Below are 18274 nucleotides of genomic sequence, written 5' to 3'. Positions count from 1 at the left end.
TAGAGACTTAATGCACCAAGACTTGGTTCACGCTGGCTAGATGCAAAGCATAGTTCTAAGTAGTTAGTGAGGCAGTCACAATGGAAAAGGGGAGGATTTCCATAGGAAAAGAGGTGTTAATATTAGGGTGGAGAGTTAGGTTTCAAAGAAGGTGGTTAGGAAGGATGGCTGGAGTAAGATTTAGTTGGGGGGGGGCTGGAGAGGGGAACTACTTACGCAGCAAACTCGGTGAACCTGGTTCAGATAGAATGAACAAGTGTAAAGCTTTCAGGCAGCAATATTCCTGTGTAAGCACTAAAGATGTCAGCGCTTCCAGATGAACAGGGGAAAAGAAAGAAAGTCTGAGCAAACATCAGCTGAATGAAATGAAAAACTTCCTTAAGATTCACAACATAGTAGGAGGGAATGATTTACAAAGTGATCATTCCCTCCTATATTGTGAGCTAAGGATTCTTTGCATGACAAAACTCCTACGTTGATGTAACCTTTATTTTTCTATAAAAGGACAGTTCTTGACCTTACTTCATGGTATTATTACAAAGATAAACATGAATATTTGAAAGCCCAATCAAAGATAATGGAAATAGTGATAATTATTATTGGTAAACTTTTAAATTATAATTACTGTAATCATGTGCCTTCTAATGTGTTCTGAGTGACATACTGATAGTAAGTACCTTTTGTCCCACTCCTTTGCTAGTGTGTGAAACAAATAAGGTTGCCAGCATTAATTCTTTTCACACAACTCCAAACACATCATTGGGAATGGTTCAAGCAACACCATCCAAAGTGCAGCCATCACCAACTGTGCACACCAAGGAAGCATTAGGTAAAATATTTTGTTTGTATGCAAATTAATAAAAACTGATTTGTAATCTTTGCCTGTTGACATATTTTTTTTTTTGTTTTATAAGGTTTCATCATGAATATATTTCAGGCTCCAACACTTCCTGATATTTCTGATGATAAAGGAGAGTGGCCTTCTCTAGATCAAAATGAAGATGCATTTGAAGCCCAGTTTCAAAGTAATGATTTATTTAGAAAACTATTAAGTACACAGTATCACAGGAAGTTGCTATATATTATCAAGATTTAGATGTGGCCCTGCCTTTGAATAGTGTGTCATGTAAGAGCAAGGAATGAATACATTTTGCATGTGACAGTTTGACAAGGTTACAGTGTATGTTATATTTGTTTGGGTTTTTTGCTAAGTTGGATTTTTTTATTGTTATTTAATAGTGAGTGCTAAAAGACAAAAGCATCATGGGTAGGAACAGTCAGGAAAGTAAGTTCTCAACTTGAGAGATGTCTAGGTAGAGTTTGGAACCCAGCAGTGCTGGAAGCCAAAGATTATGATAAGGCTAAATAGAGTCTAGTTAGAATTGGGAAGACTGGAAATTAACAAATATTAATCCTTTTTCTTAAAGGACATGAACAACAACAAAAGTTCCCACAACTTTTGTGTGCTTTTATTGAAGGAGCTCTGTAGCAACATTATAGGAGGGTGGACACTGCTCTGTATGTGTCAGGATCACCACTGGGCTGTGAATCAGTCACTTCACCTCCCTGTACAGCAGCTTATGTCATTACCTAAGACCTAGTATTTTGAAGATTTCAGCACTTTTTCTTACAGGTAGCTGTAAGATAATAATGAGATGTTGTTTTTGTTTTCTTGTAGAAAATGCAGTATCCTCTGGAGCTTGGGGAGTTAATAAGATGTCTTTGCCATCTACTTTTCCTATTTTTGAAGATGGAAACAAAGAAAATTATGGGTAAAGAAAGGTCTATTTAAAATAAAGTCAGAGGGCGGGTGTACATGTCATCATCATATGCTGTAGAGGGCCTTCAGGACTTGAACGTTGTAAGGCAGTGAGGAGATAGGGTGGTCTGGACTTGGGTGCATGAGTTCCAAGACAACAGACCTCCTGTAACAGAAGCACAGCTGAAAAAGAAAGGCAGTCTAGTTAGAAGTTGTCAGAGAACAGATGGATCCATAAAGTACAGGGCCAATAAAGTAGAACAGAAAGCGGCTTATGTTGAGTCATAACTACAGAGAAAATGTAGAACACCTCATTAGTGAGACATCAGGTATTTTCAGGAACAAATGAAGCTATGTGAGTTATAGGCATCTTGGCATGGAGGACCTTCATACTAAGGTAGAAGGGAGACAGCATGACCAGCTTAGAGTGATATCCATATCTAGTATAGATACTATAAAAAAAGATTTAGAATGTTACTTGTTACCCAGGACATCCTACTGGTCAAAGTCCTTGTTTAATTTGCTTCTAAAATTTGGAACCCAGTGTAATAAAAATGCCTTCTGCTGACAGTTAATTCAGTTTGGACCCAGTTTTGCTATAGTTGCTGTAAAAGTAAGGAATCTTTGTAAGACCATTAACTCCTTACATAGGATAAGTGACAAATTTTTCTAACACTTTAAGCTTATTTATTTCATTTGTATGTTTTATGATTTATAATTATACAAATCTTTCTTTAGCTTACCACAGGCTAAAAATAAGCCCACAGGAGCCAGGACCTTTGGAGAACGCTCTGTCAGCAAATTTCCTTCAACATCAAATGTAAGTAAATCTCTGCTTTATCAGTGAAATAGGTCTTAGAATCTGTCCTTAATTTTACCAAATGATTATGCTCATCACATGGCATAAGGTATGTGCAACTTCTGGAAAATCCAATGTTGCATGAAAAATGTGTTCATTAACAGAATTGTATTCTATATTAAGTAGAGAAAATAAAAATAATTATATGATCCTTACCTCTCAAGGCCATTCCTTTAGGTTGGAGGTGCCACCCAGGAGTATATGTTTTTTTTAGACATAAGAATTGAGATCTACAGTGGGATATTAGTGAGAAACCCAGAAAACTGAAGAAAATAGATCAGTACACCACAGCAGCCAAGCGTCAGCAGTTCATTGACCTGCAGTGTTCTTGTATGTCAGCAGCCATTGCATCTAGACTTTCACAATAGGCCTGAGAATTCCCCATGTATGCTCCCTGTCCATACCCTACATTCCCCTGTGACGGTGATGCCCCAGGAAGGATTCCTCACTGTTAATTTCCCATTCTGAGACGTGCTGCTGAACCCTGGCTCCCTGTTTTAAGTCCATGATAGGTTCTTCTCAATTAACTGTTGTGAGGCTCTCAATCTTTTGATGAACTGCTTAGCCTTACAATTTTCCAAAATAATAGACTGGATTTTAAATTGAGTGCCACTCTTTCAGAACTACATTTTGTTGGATTGCTCTGCTACATGGTTTAGCAAACAAATAAAGGTACATTTCTATATATGCTGGTGCTGAGAAGAAACTGGTGCATTTATAACTGTCCAGTTTTTCTTTCATTACTGGAAGGAATGGTGGAGTTTGTTTTAAAAAATGTGGCCAGGCATGGTGGCACACACCTTTAATCCCAGCATGGCAGAGGCAGGTGAATCTCTGAGTTCAAGGCCAGCCTGGTCTACAAAGTGAGTTCTAGAACACAGAGAAACCCTATCTCGAAAACCAAAAAGAAAAAAAAAAATGTGATGTATAAAAAGTATATGTGGAGGGGCTGGAGAGATGGCTCAGTGGTTAAGAGCATTGCCTGTTCTTCCAAAGGTCCTGAGTTCGATTCCCGGCAATCACATGGTGGCTCAAAAAGTATATGTGGCATTTTAAGAACTGAAAGGATTTATGAAGTTCAGTTCTGATGAAACTTTAGTTCTCTTTCCCCACAGATTCTAAAACTTAGCCTATAATTATGTTCTTAAAGAAATGTCTGATTCTATAGGCCATGTCAGGGTAAATAGAAGATGAGCCTGGGGTAGCTTATGCCAGAAATTAAGGATATAATTGTTTGGGTTTTGTGTTTTTCTGAAGTGGGATGGGCAGCACAGCAACCTACTAAACAAGTCAGTGATCAAACCTGGGACGATTTGAAAGAGAAAATAGTAAGGTGATATTAAATTATAACCTAAGAAATAGTGAATATCCATATTCATACAACAGGATAGAAAGAACAAATCTCCCTTACAGAAGCATTCAAGGAATGTAGAAGGTCACCATTAGAACACTAAGATTGGAACTGCTATAGGCAAGGCCCATGGATGACTACTAATATCACTGAGAAGAAACAGTCTGCATAGCTCCCAAGCATCTTTTCAAAATTATTAATTACTATATTGGTTTAATATTTCTCTAAGAGGGCCTATGAGATGGCTCAGCAGCTAAAGGCTTTTGCCACCAGTTTGAACGACCCAACTTTGATCCCTGGGACTCACATAGTAGAAGAAAAATTGACTCCCATAATTGTCCTCTGACATTCCCTCCCATGAGAGCTGGTACATGTGTGTACCAGGTACACACACAAACAAGTAAATGTAATATTTCTTCATTGATTATGCCCTCTGAAAGGTAGGGTTTACTTCCCTTTCAGTATGGGCAGGTCATGGGGATTTACATTTTAAAAAAAAATGGGGAGAGGAAAAATAATTCAGTAAGGAAGTCTCAGGGATACCTGACTGATTGGGTTAACGTCACAAAATATGTTGTGTTTATGGCACATATTCCCAAAGTTTAATGCGATCGTCCCTGATAGTCCTCTCTAAAATATATATCCCTAGTATAAAAGCCTAAACTAGAGACACAGTCACAGGTCATTACCTCTATTCCAAAGCATCAGTGCAAGAAAGTGTGGGAAAGATCCACAGATGGCTGTCATCAGAAGCAGCTAAGTAGACAGCAACCATGTGCGATGTACTGACCTATGTTGGAGACTGGGGAGGAAAAAGAGAAATCAAATAACGGCTCCTGTTACTAGTATCACTTTGGTTTTTTTGTTGTTTTGTTTTTTACAATAAATCACATTTTAGACAAGATTACCATTAGAGGGAAAATAATGAAGGAGAACAGCTCTTTACTATCTTTGTAACTCTTCAAATTTAAAGAATAATGTCCAAGATAAAAATGTTTAATTGTTGCCGGGTGGTGGTGGCACACGCCTTTAATCCCAGCACTGTGTAAGTTCAAGGCCAGCCTGGTCTACAAGAACTAGTTCCAGGACAGGCTCCAAAACTACAGAGAAACCTTGTCTCAAAAAAAAAAAAAGTTTAATTGTTATGTGGCTCTTTTGAAGTATGCTAAAAACAAGAGGTTTATATATCTGTTTAAGTCCTTTTTTTTTTTTTAATTTTAAAATGTTTGGGGTTTTGTTTTTTGAGACAGGAGCTTGCTGTGTTGCTCAGGATGATTTTGAACTCCTAAGCTCAAGTGATGTCTTTACCTCCTCACTCTCGAGAGTTGTTTTTATTCCAGGACTATGTTAACTGCCTGACTTAAAGTGTTGATGTGTTAAATTTCATCAACAAAGCAGTCAAATTGCTTTTTTCAGTTCATCTTCTGTTGTAGGAAGTGCCTCACACTGACGAGCTTGTGGGCGATTCAGCAGAATGCAGCACTCGCTTCAACAAAACCCTGGCTCCCAGTTCTAAAACTACAGGAGATTTTACATCTGCTGGCCTGCTTTCATCTACACCATTCCACAAATTTCTAGCAAATTCAGTGCAGAGTCCAGAAGATAAAGGTATGTGCTGAATTATTTTACTATCTTCTACAAAAATGTAATATTTAGTATTATAGTTTCTTGAAGATTCTAAAGAGGAAGTTTAAAAATTGTAAAAAGGCTTAAAATCCACTTATGTATGTGTGTATGGTTTTGGTTCTTTTTTTCTTTCTTTTCTTTCTTTTTTTACGTTTTGTCTTCATAGTCTATATTTTTAAAATATAAACCTCCCTCCTCCCCTTCTACCTTCTCTCATGATCCCCACACTCCCAATTTACTCAGGAGATCTTGTCTTTTTCTACTTCCCATGTAGTTTAGATCCATGTATGTCTCTTGGGGTCCTCTTTGTTGTCTAGGTTCTCTGGGATTGTGAATTGTAGGCTAGTCTTTCTTTGCTTTATGTCTAAAAGCCACTTATGAGTGAGTACTTACTATCTATATTTGTCTTTCTGGTCTGGGTTACCTCATTCAATATATTTTCTAGATCCATCCATTTGCCTGCAAATTTCAAGATGTCATTTTTTCCCACTCTGCAGTGCTCTTTTGTGTAAATGTACCACATCTTATTTATCCATTCTTCAGTCAGGAGGCCTTTAGGTTGTTTTCAGGTTCTGGCAATGACATATATTGCTGCTATGAACATAGTTGAACACATGTCCTTGTGGTATGATTGAGCATCCTTTGGGTATATATGCAAAAGTGGTATTGCTGGGTCTTGAAGTAGGTTGTTTTCTAATTTTCTGAGAAATTGCCATACTGATTTCTAAGGGGGCTGTACCAGTTTGCACTCCACCAGCAATGGAGGAGTGTTCTCTTTATCCCACATCCTCTCCAGCATAAGCTGTCATCAGTGGTTTTGATCTTGGCCATTCTTACAGGTGTAAGATGAAATCTCAGAGTTGTTTTGATTTGCATTTCTCTGATGGCTAAGGATGTTGACCATTTCCCTAATTGTCTTTCAGCCATTTTAGATTCCTCCGTTGAGAGTTCTCTGTTTATGTCTGTACCCCATTTTTTATTGGATTATTTGTTCTTTTGATGACCAATTTCTTGTGTATTTAGACATGGACAAGTATAATATGCATAGAAAATCACGTTTGTCTGATTTCAAAAGAGAAGTTATAAAACTCCTATTAGTCCTCGTTTCAACCTCATGCCTAATGTAACCTTTATATAAAAGATATACATGTAGAGATAGCTCAGCAGTTATGAACACTGGCTGCTCAGTCCTCCAGGGTTTGGTTCCCAGGTTCCACAAGGAAGCTCCCAGCAGTCTGTAACTCCAATTCTAGGGGATCTGATGGCCTCTTCTGGCCTCTGCAGGTACTGCATGCTCAGATGCATAGACATAATATACAAGTAAAACACCCATATGCATAAACTAATTTTAAAAATATGTCAACACTGTACATTTGAATTTAACTCAAGTGTCACTACAATGAACACGGGTATTAGGTAATTTTCAATCTAAAAGGTTTAAACTGACATCCGGAAGCATTATGCCATTTGGATAACTGTCAGCTTACTAGCTAAATTATATCACTGTCAGTACTTTTTAGAAAGAATAATTGTTTACCAAAGCAATACTGAAGGTATTGAGATGGCTCAGCGGGTAAAAGTGTTTTCTGTCAAGCCTGACAACCTGAGCTTGATCTCTAGGACCCACATGGTAAGAAGAATGACTCCTACAAGTTGTCTTCTGATCTCTATGCATATGCTATGACATGCACTCACTCGAGCACACACACAAACAAAATTTTTAAAACAGTATTTAAATAACTGCTGGAGAATTTTACTTCACTAAATGAAAGATATTCTAATGGGATTATGAACCTAAAAACCTAAAAATTGACTGAGGAATAAGGATATTTTTTAGAGTACTAGCCCAGTATGTTTTATTCTTTTTCTAAAGCTTACAGAAGTTAGTTCACACATGGACTATTTTTAAATGCCATCACAAGTTTGCTACTCATTTTTTTTAAGTTCTTTAAATTGATAAAAACTAATGCCAATAGTTACTGTTCTTGGGGTCTTGCCGTTGTGGTTCTTAAATAGAAGCTAGTGTTCTAGTACTAATAAGTAGTAGTATTTGTTTATAAGCAACCATCAGATAAAAATTAATCCAGTATAACATTTGCCTATAGTAGTATTACATAGTACTAAACAACTTGGTAAAGTTTAGTCTATAATTCTGTCCCATCTACTGTCAATAAAGATGAATTGTTTGTTTTGTTTTTAAGTTAGAAGGAACAGTGATTCAAGTTCTGCCAGTATCTAAATCCATTCAGTCAACTAAATGCTTACAGCATTTAGTTGTTAAACTAAAAGACACACAAACCTTTAATATAAAGCCCTCTGGAAGGGTTGCAGCCTTTTGTTCTCCCTCTGTGTCCTCATAGCAGATTCTCCTGAAACAAGGTATACTTTGCCCCATGCCAGTAACTTTCAGTGGTCTGGTCATCCTGCATAGTGGACTTGTTATTTATTCTTTGAACCCTAAGTAACTTTTTTTTTTTTTCAATTCTGGTCTTAACACTTTGTACTACGAGAAAAAAAAAAACACTTTGTACTACGGTACAACAGTATTTTGAAATTGTAGTGAAAGTCAGTATGAAAAGGAGTTCCAGTCTTTGTAACCATATCAAATGGTATTTTGTCTACATGTGTATGTAATAAGTCTGTCTATAATTTTTTTATATTTCAGAAAATATGGTGGCTACACAGTATACACATGTGACTTTGGATTCTTGTAAAGAAAATGTGGACCTCTCAAAGGACAGAAAGCTTGGGTATTGTGTTTGTCACTCTCCTCTTCCATTGCTCTTTAAGATACAGTAATATACTGTATTCTAACGTGCTAAGGCTAATAAGATTTTATTCAGTGGTAGTTAATTCAGAAGGTACTGTTTGTTAGTGTAAACATGGTGATTTACCTAAGGACTTGGTATATCAGGGCAGTTAGAGAAGCAACTTGAGTAACAGACCCTGAGCTCATATTTTCTGAAATTCATTCCAGTATTCAAACTAAATCCTCTTTTTGAGGCCAACTATTGCAAAACTAAGAAAACACATATTTGTGCTTTACACACCCATTTAATTGAGAAAACCAGTGCCTTTTAAAGAGAAGATAGAATGTTTAAGCTTCTTTAGGTACTGCTACAAAAGTCAAGTCCCGTTGTATTTGATTAGGTTGGTGGATGTAACCAATACATAACATAACCCAGACACAGTGTTTATGCTTTCTGTGTGCTATGTTCTCTTAATCCTTGCAACAACTTGAGTTATGGCAATTACTCCGTTAAACGCTTATTGTAAATGAGGACATCAGGTCTCGAGGACAAAGTCATAGAGCTTCTAATTTGTGGAATTGCTGATAAAAAGCACATCAATTCCATGATACCACACCACCACCAAAAAAAAAAAAAAGACAGCTGAAAGCTTAAGTAATAAGGTAAAATATCATCTTATTTGACCAGTGGAGATATTGTATCAGAATCTTGTTGAATTGTAATATTTTAGTTTGTCTTAGTGTTGGAAAAGAAGCCCTTTTTAGAATGAAAAACACTCAGTCTTAATTACAGTAGTATTATTTAGATGTAGCTTTGGGTAATAAATTCATTCCCACAATTCCTGTTAAATACCAAATATACCACCTTACTTGTTTATCTAATACATTAAATGGCTTTGGTTTTATTTCTGTTTCTATTCATTATCTTAGTAGCTTGAGTATTTACACATACTTGTTTAATAAAAGTTATTTGATCAACTCAACCTGTGAGACAATTTTGAAATGCTGTTCTTAGAATGAAAGGAAGCTATTTTATTTTGGTCAAATATAATAAGACTTCTAATCACGTGAAGTGTTTTTTTTTTCTGTTTTCACACATCCAGTCCAACTCAAGAGAAATTTTCAGCATCTTTAGACTATCCTAGCCAACCTGCTGCAGGTGGTGTGTTCACTCAGGACGCAGTGTTTGGACTTGAGACTTATAAATGCACAAGCACTGACCTTGTGACCCTGGAGGACCTACCAGATGCCAGCACTGGACTCCAAGTTGAATGGATGCAGACTAGTTCACTTGGGAACGTCAATGCTCCAAGTATGCACACATGCTCAATCTTAAGAGTGCCATAAGAACAATAGCATGGGAAAGCTTTTCCATGAAAGAACTCAGTGTGGGGACGGAGTAGAAAATAAACTTAGACAGACTTGCAGCTACATCACAAAATAATTCACTACAAGCACATTTGAAATCAGTCAATCTATTTTAATCTTGAAAGGCACCAAGATCACTACAGTTAGAAAAAGGAACTAGGGGCCTGGAAAGATGGCTCATTGGTTAAGAGAACTTTTGACTGCTCTTCAAAAAGACTCAGATTTGGTTTTCAGCACACATATGATGGCTCACAACCATCTATAATTCCAGTTCTGGTAATCTGGAATCCCCTTGTTATGTCTTTGGGCACCAGGCATACACAAAGTGCACATATACATATGCAGGCAAACAAGTATACACATCAAGCAAATAAATCTTCCAAAAAAGCTTTTCAAAAAGAGTTCAAGGTTGAGAGTTTGCTATTTGTCAAACATATAATCTAATATTACCTTCACCCCTGTATGTAACAACAATTAGTCAAGACTGAATATTAAGAGATATCTTCCTCTGTCCCTTGTTATGCAGAAAGTCTTGCATAGTAACTGAGAACGTAAAATCAGGAGATAGACTAAGTTCTAAGGCAAGGCTCCAATTCCCAGCCTCCCCAGCCACATTATGGTGCTTCTCTTTAAAATGGATGTTAGTTGGAGAGATGACTCAGGTTGAGTACTTGCTGCTCTTCCCAAGGACCCAGGTTCAATTCCCAGCACCACATGATGTCTCACAACTGTCTGGGACTTCTGAGTCCAGGGAATCTGATGCTTTCCCATATACATATATGCAGACAAACAGGCCAGGCGGTGGTGGCACACACCTTTAAATCCAGCACTTAAGATGCAGAGGCAGGTGGGTCTCAGTGAATTGAGGCCAGCATGGTCTACAAAGGAAGTTCCAAGACAGCTAGGACTGTTACACAGAGAAACCCTGTCTCAAAAAAAAAAAAAAAGTTAAATATATCTTAAAGTGAAAGTTATACTAGTAACTACCTTAAAGGCTTACTGTAAGAACTAAATGAGTTACTAAATCTCAGAACTATGTTCTGTATATTCTAAGAAAGCAGTAACCATGTAGGAGAGTAGCCTTTTCAAAGCACCACAGATGGAATGTTTTATAACATCAAATTGGAGAGAAGACTTTGTCCTCCTTTAGGAATTGTTTTCCCTTTTGTGTACACGGTATTCTCGTTGATGCGCATTGTGTGTAGGTAGTGTACTTTGTGTATGTTAGTGGGGGAAACAGTGAAGAGTATATGTCTGAGCACACTAAAAGCAACTAAATAATAATGGCCAAGTATACTTCAAGGCATGGAGCTATAATTTTTGAAGGCACGAATTCTGCCACTCCAAATGAGTCAGGAAGCAGCTAGTTGATTCCCTTTGTCACAACTGGATAGTCTAAATTTGTAGACCTAACGTGACAATAATGACAATATCAATTTTAGCTTCTTTTATTATTGGATGCTCTAGGGTAAGATTTTTTTTTGTTTTTTGTTTTTCGAGACAGGGTTTCTCTGTGGCTTTGGAGCCTGTCCTGGAACTAGCTCTGTAGACCAGGCTGGTTTCGAACTCACAGAGATCCGCCTGCCTCTGCCTCCTGAGTGCTAGGATTAAAGGCGTGTGCCACCACCGCCCAGCTCTAGGGTAAGATTTTGAAAGCTTATTTAGTGAATGCTTTTACTTATTTATCTAAATTTCCTGTTAAAATATTTGAATGCTGAATTTTTTTTTCTTTTTTCTATTTAAGACTTTACTATTGAGAACCCATGGGATGACGAATTGATTCTTAAACTTCTGTCTGGGCTTTCTAAACCAGTGAGTTGCTATTCAAATACTTTTGAGTGGCAGTGTAAACTTCCAGCTATCAAGCCCAAGACAGAATTCCAATTGGGTAAGAATTGCATTGGGTAATAAAACTTTGAATTCTTGTTTATGAGAAATTTATAGTAACTCAAAGATTCTTCTACCCTTTCCACCTTCAAGAAAGAGTTAATACCTACAGTATTGAGAAATTTTGTTAAGATATGATAGTAGAATTGTGATTACTGTTGGGACAATCTATCAGAGTTAAAAATGCATGTACTCCAAGCTAGAGAGATGGCTCAAAGGTTAAGAGCATTTTCAGAGCCGGGTGTGGTGGCACATGCCTTAATCCCAGAACTCAGGAGGGGAGAGGTAGACAGATCTTTGTGTTAGAGGCCAACCTGGTCTACAAAGCAAGTTCCAGAACAGCCAGGACTGTTACACAGAGAAACTCTGTCTTGAACATCATCATCACCACCACCAAGAGAGCAATTTCAGGAGACCTCAGTTTGGGTTCCTGTGCCCGTATTCAGCAGCTCACAACCACCTAAATAAAAAACTCTTCAAAATACAAAATTGGTCTAACCATCCTAAACTTTTATAACAACACAGTTATGCTTTGCCTTTCTTATTCTCCTGTAAAACATGTATATTTTCCAAAAAGCTTTACAGATTTCTACATAGTCTTCCTAATACCTCAACAGTTGTGCAGAGCTGGCACCACAGGTAATGGAAGGGCCAGTACCCAAGGCCACACATAAGTATACTGGGCCATCAGAGCTGCCCTCACCCGTTTAGAGAATTTGTAAGGAGGCACTTTTGTGGCAGATGTATGTTTTACTTTCATTTAAGTCTGGGAAAACTTCCCCAGATTAAACCCATTTTAATTTATTAAAAGTAGTTCAGGCACCAGGAATTCTTCACTTGGACAGTCCTTATGGCTTTTTGTCAATTTGACATACTTATCTTCCAAGGTTCTTTCCTAATCTATGTGACTCACCTTCTTGGAGAAGGGGCCTTTGCCCAAGTCTATGAAGCTGTTCATGGAGATGAGAATGATACCAGAAGTAAACAGAAATGTGTTTTGAAGGTAAATGAAATGAGTAACTTCTTGTATAGTGTATATGTAAATTTTAGAAGTTATCTTCCGCTGTCCACTCCCCATTAAATACTGATGTCAATGAGGCCTTAGTCAACAGTTAAACAGCTATCCTACGAAGACTCTTACCACTAAGATTATCCTGCCAGCCCTATACTGCTGATGAGTGCTTAGCTTGTCCTCGCTTTTTGTCAACATCCTTAACTGGGAGGAGTTGCTTTCTTGCTATTCTTTTACAGAATATGGATAAGGATATGCATAGCACATACCTGATTTGATTTGTAGGTTCAGAGACCTGCCAATTCCTGGGAATTCTACATTGGGATGCAGCTGATGGAGAGACTAAAGCCAGAAGTGCATCACATGTTCATCAAGTTTTATTCTGCTCACTTATTCCAAAATGGCAGCATATTAATAGGGGAGCTCTACAGCTATGGGACATTACTAGTAAGTAATTTTCATGACATGAACATGAAATGCATGTACATTTCTGGTTTTTACCTGTATTATTTTTCACAATTGGAACTTTTATTGGGATAGAAAGCAGGCATAAAGCCCTTGACTTGAAATTTCATTAATCTTCTGCAGCCAACTTAGGATACCATTTGCATTATTTCTAGAATGCCATTAACCTCTATAAAAACACCCCTGAAAAAGTGATGCCCCAGGCTCTCGTCATCACCTTCGCTATCAGAATGCTTTACATGATTGAACAAGTCCACAGCTGCGAAATCATTCATGGAGACATTAAGCCAGATAACTTCATACTAGGACACACGTAAGTGTAACACTTGAGTGGAGTTCTTCCCTAACATTTCATTGATATCCCTTTGTTATTTGTGCTTATATTATTTGTTGACACATGCTTGTTTGTATTGATGTAGATTTTTAGAACAGAATAATGAAGATTTAGCTACTGGCTTGGCGCTGATTGACCTGGGTCAGAGTATAGATATGAAACTTTTCCCTAAAGGAACTGCATTTACAGGAAAGTGTGAAACATCTGGTTTTCAGTGTCCTGAGATGCTCAGTAACAAGCCTTGGAACTACCAGGTATGGACGGAAAGCAAAAGGTTTGAAAACATTACACTTACTAGACTTTTAAAATGAGTTTAGAGCTTCAAGTAGTTTGAACTGGTCTCTTGGGCACTGAAGGAAAAGTAGAACGTAAGGCTGAAGAAAAAGAAATTCTACTTTTGAAGAGTCTTCCTCTCTTAATACAGATTCTGTCAACAGAGCAGAAAAGCAAATACATTCTGTGAGAAAGTTTCAGAGTTTTCAGCAGAGTGAATTATTAGTTGACAATTCAGGAAGATACTGCTAATTAGGATAAATGTAAAGTTTTTGAGCCTGCTTTAAACCAACTGCCCAGTTTCCAGATAAGATCTGTGGCTTCCAGAAGACCATAATAAAGGGGGCACACAAGTGAGGGCTTTATATCTAGTTCGTTACTCCCAGTAATGCTTCAGGTAGATAAGTGCTGTTCTGGAGGTGGATAGTAGACATTGTGCTAACCACAGATTTGGACCATGCTAGAGTGTTCTGTTCTGTTATATAGATATCACACAGAGGCATTGATGTGTAGTTACACAATAACCACCAGAGTCCCAGAGGATAGAATTGGGGGAGCTGCCAAACTGAGAGATTGTTGTGTTTGCACCAAGTGAAAGAGCAGAGGATTTCAGAATTCCATAAATGTAAAACCCTATGGTTCTTGAGCTTCTAAGTTAGAGACCTATTTAAATACTCACACGTAAGTTACTGTTTACATTGCATATGTCTGTTGTCTTCATAGATTGATTACTATGGAGTTGCTGCAACAGTGTACTGTATGCTCTTTGGGACGTACATGAAAGTCAAAAATGAAGGAGGAGTCTGGAAACCTGCAGGTCTTTTTAGAAGGTCGGATATTGGCATTGGTACTATAGTAATAATAATAATAATAACAACAGCAAAATAGTTGATTTTTATCTAGCTAGAAAATTAGCCTGGGTAGTAGATTTTGGTAATAGAACATAATCCTCACATTAGGCACTGATCAAATCTAGCATTCAGTGCCTTGTAAAACCATTGAGAACTGACTGTGTGGGTTAGCATTCTGTTCTTGACTGTTTTTATTTACTGTAAGTGAAGTCAATGTTGGCGAACCTTGGGGTTTTGTTTTCTTGTTTATGTAAATGGGAATGATGATGATTCTGCTTTGTTCAAATTTTATAAGCAAAGAAAATAATACAGGTGAAGTGGTTTTGTAAATTATAAATAAAATGAGGTAACCTGTTACAAGGCAGGGTTTTTAAGCTTCAGCCCTATGTAACTTTAGTTTATAAAATACTTAAAGGTTAATGATTCGTTTGGAGCTTATCATGTCAGCATTGTCCCTTAAGTAACACTCTGTAAACATACCACTGGCGGTATTGACTTGAAGCTGATTATTCTATACACATATGTTTCCATATATCATATTAACTTTTTTTGAGATATAAAAACATATACAGGGAAAAAAATCTCTCATGTGTTAGCCTAATGGAATTTTACATGTTTATTCCTTCCTGAAAAAGATGTATAGTGTGAGGTTTTCCTCATTCTCCCACCCACTCACTATCAAAGCAGAAAAGGAAAGAGTTTGCAGAAATTTTATATACATTATGTACAGTAGATTTGGAACCCAAAAGAAAACTTAACAACAGTTGTCCTTTATTCTGTATGGAGCCATCAAATTCAGCAAGTACTTCATTCACATTGTTTCCCTTGCTCATTATCAAAGGACCAGAGGGTCCAGAAGGCCTCCGTCTATTGCCAGAAGCATATAAAAAAGCCAGTGCTTCCTTCTCAGTTTCCATCTAGAATGGCATTTTAGTATGTACTGCTTTCTCTCCAGGGCCTTTTCTCCCTGTTTTGAAGTTTTTGTTTTTGTTTTTGGCTAAGACCCCTAAGTGTGAGCTCTGTCCTAAAGAGTGCAGCCACAGCCTCTTTGTCTAGATACCTTGCTATATATACAGTTAGGCTTATCATAACCAAGTACTAGATTATCAGATTCTGGCAGTGTGGTATACAAGAAGCCAAATGAAGGCATATTTTCTTTAAAAGATGATTTTTCTACTAAAGAACTATTGCTCAAAGACTATTTTATATCATGTTATTAGAACAGCATATATTTTAGACATTTGGTTGGGTTTTTAATTCCTCCTATGTATGATAAATTCTTGGTTTGCTAAGATGCAGACAGGTGAGGGCTGTTCTTTTAACATGTTCACACCTGTGGAAAGTAGATGCATGAACAGGTTGCTATGTATGTTAAAGTTGCATTTTTTCCATTGTGATATTTTATCTCTTCAGGCTTCCTCATTTGGATATGTGGGAGGAATTCTTTCATGTCATGTTGAATATACCAGATTGTTATCATCTGCCATCTTTGGATTTGTTGAGACAAAAGCTGAAGATATTATTTGAACAACAGTATACCAACAAGATTAAGACCCTACGTAATCGGCTAATTGTGCTGCTCTCAGAATATAAGCAGTTGAGAAGATAAAATATGGATATGGACCTTATCCAAAAACACTTTGTAAATTTAAACTCCCTCCCACATTGAATCCTGTTTTTTTTTCACACTTTTATTTATGTATGTTCAAAAAAATAAAGTCCATAAGGTATACCATGTGTTGTTATAAATATTCTAATGAAATTGACAAAGGACACCCATGTGAAGCAGGCCAATCAGTTGGGTTGCTCTTTGTGTACAAGTTTTCATGAGAATGATTCAAATTTAAATGCATTCTAGAAATCACCTTTCTAAACATTGAGCTATTTAAGTCCAAAGTAGGCCAGAAGGACTTAAAATGTACATTTAGTTAGCATATCTTGGATTAGGTTTCATTATGGCACTTTCAGACAAAATTTGTTTTTGTTGATTTTTCTCCCCCATCCTTCTGACCTGTTCGTACTCTTAACACACCCTCCCCCCATAGCTTACTCTCTGCTTTCATATCTCATCTATCTGTGTCCCTTCCTCAATATCTCTTTTCCTTCTCAAGGTCTTTTAGTTTCAAAGCTACCGTTACTGTTGGCCCCACTTATATGCATATAAACATTATAAGTTAGGGTCTGCACATTGAATATGCTATATATTTACCCCCATCTGAAACATAGCTGGGAAAGTTTTTCCCCATTGTGTGCTGTCTCTTCACTCTGCTGATAGTTTTCTTTTCCTATGTTACTGGAGTTCTATTCAGAAAGTTTTTGCCTGCATTTATGTTTTGTTGCTTTAGTTTTGCTTTGCTTTTGGTTTAAGATAGGGTCTCTTTAAGTAACCCTGTCTGGCATGGAGCTCATAGAGATTTGCCTGCCTCTGTCTCTCAAGTGCTGGGAGTATCTGCAACTAACTCCCATGGTAGTTATGCCAGGGTCCACAAGGCCCTGTTCCTGTGTCACTGCCACATATATCAGGCTTTTGACTTGTTTTGGCAGGTAAATAGCATTTCACTCTAGTCTTGATTTATATTTCTAAGAGACATATATCCATGTATTTTTTTTTAATTTGGCTAGGCACATGTTTTGTTTTTGTTCGTTTTCTGTATGTCGTCTTTATTTTATAAGACATGTATATAACTTCAAATTATCCTAAATTGGCATCTGTGTTTTGACTAAAGATTTCTGCTTCTGTGAAGAACTTATAATTCTGCTGTATAGACTGATTCATGGTCTTAAATGGCATTTGACTTCTATGTCTTAAAATGTTATCCTTAACTGAAAAAAGAAAAGGTCTAGTTTTTTCAAAAACTAGTAATAGTTTAAATATTTAAGACTATATTTTCTGGTTTATTTTAAATACCCCCCCCATACATTTTTTCTTAGCTGGGAGCTTGAATATATGAAACCTGTTGGTTTCAGCTGATTCTTAGAAGTTTCCATATTACTATCGTTTTGTTTTGGGGGTGGGTTTTTTTTGTTTGTTTGTTTGTTTGTTTTCAAAACAGGGTTTCTCTGTGTTGCCCTAGCTGGCATGGAGTTCAGAGATCCACCTGCCGCTGCCTCTCAAGTGCTGGGGATCAAGGCATTTGCCACCACCACCCTGCATCATATTATTGTCTATATGAAAGCAGTGTGTATCGTGTGTCATTCCTGTTTTTGCCATATCTTTGTGTTAATGGTTACTACCTAGAAAATGATGTTAAATAATGGTGCAATGCTCCTGGACATTCTACTTCAGTGGGAAACCTTCCTATGTTTAACTATTAAACTACAAGATACTCTCTTAATATGGTTATTTTAAATTAGTATCTATTGATACTGTTGGTTTTCTTGCCTGAATTTCCATCTGTATTGATCCAGCTGTATACTAACCCCCTTTATTAACGACATTTGCACTACTCTGGAAGGTCAGTGCGTGTGCAGTAGGGGAACCCAGACAAACCGGTCTGTCCTGGACTCCGTCAAGGTAACATCAGAAAAAAGCCTCCATCGTATTGTAACTGCCGGTGTATTTTAGATTTGCCTTGATTTAGGACTTTTTCTGTTCTGTAGAACTGTAAAACTTAATGAAACTACTTCTATGTTTGAACATGGAGTTGGAGTACCCTAAATCTGTATTCCCAAGCCATGGGCACTCATAATGGCTCCAGAATAAACTCTTACTTCCCTTAAAATGAGAGCTGTGGTTATTG

The 18274-nt window shown here is 37.2% G+C and overlaps 1 protein-coding gene across 2 annotated transcripts in view; it reads left to right on the top strand.

Moving 5' to 3' along the window:
- Bub1 (BUB1 mitotic checkpoint serine/threonine kinase) overlaps positions 1 to 16262 on the top strand; it is a 32525-nt gene extending 16263 nt beyond the window's left edge. For both annotated transcript variants that reach the window (XM_075962101.1, XM_075962102.1), the window contains exons 12-25: positions 701 to 829; positions 915 to 1025; positions 1679 to 1772; positions 2498 to 2579; positions 5403 to 5577; positions 8261 to 8345; positions 9448 to 9656; positions 11457 to 11600; positions 12487 to 12602; positions 12897 to 13058; positions 13232 to 13389; positions 13496 to 13664; positions 14407 to 14513; positions 15948 to 16262. In XM_075962101.1, coding sequence (XP_075818216.1) covers positions 701 to 829; positions 915 to 1025; positions 1679 to 1772; positions 2498 to 2579; positions 5403 to 5577; positions 8261 to 8345; positions 9448 to 9656; positions 11457 to 11600; positions 12487 to 12602; positions 12897 to 13058; positions 13232 to 13389; positions 13496 to 13664; positions 14407 to 14513; positions 15948 to 16143 — 1937 coding nt within the window. In that variant the 3' untranslated portion in view covers positions 16144 to 16262. The remainder of the gene's footprint in view (positions 1 to 700; positions 830 to 914; positions 1026 to 1678; positions 1773 to 2497; positions 2580 to 5402; positions 5578 to 8260; positions 8346 to 9447; positions 9657 to 11456; positions 11601 to 12486; positions 12603 to 12896; positions 13059 to 13231; positions 13390 to 13495; positions 13665 to 14406; positions 14514 to 15947) is intronic.
- Positions 16263 to 18274: the final 2012 nt, after the last annotated feature.

This window comes from Microtus pennsylvanicus, chromosome 2, assembly GCF_037038515.1.
Source record: "Microtus pennsylvanicus isolate mMicPen1 chromosome 2, mMicPen1.hap1, whole genome shotgun sequence".
Lineage (NCBI taxonomy): Eukaryota > Metazoa > Chordata > Mammalia > Rodentia > Cricetidae > Microtus > Microtus pennsylvanicus.
Note: the sequence above shows the minus strand (reverse complement) of the source record. Positions and strands in the feature narration are given on the sequence as shown.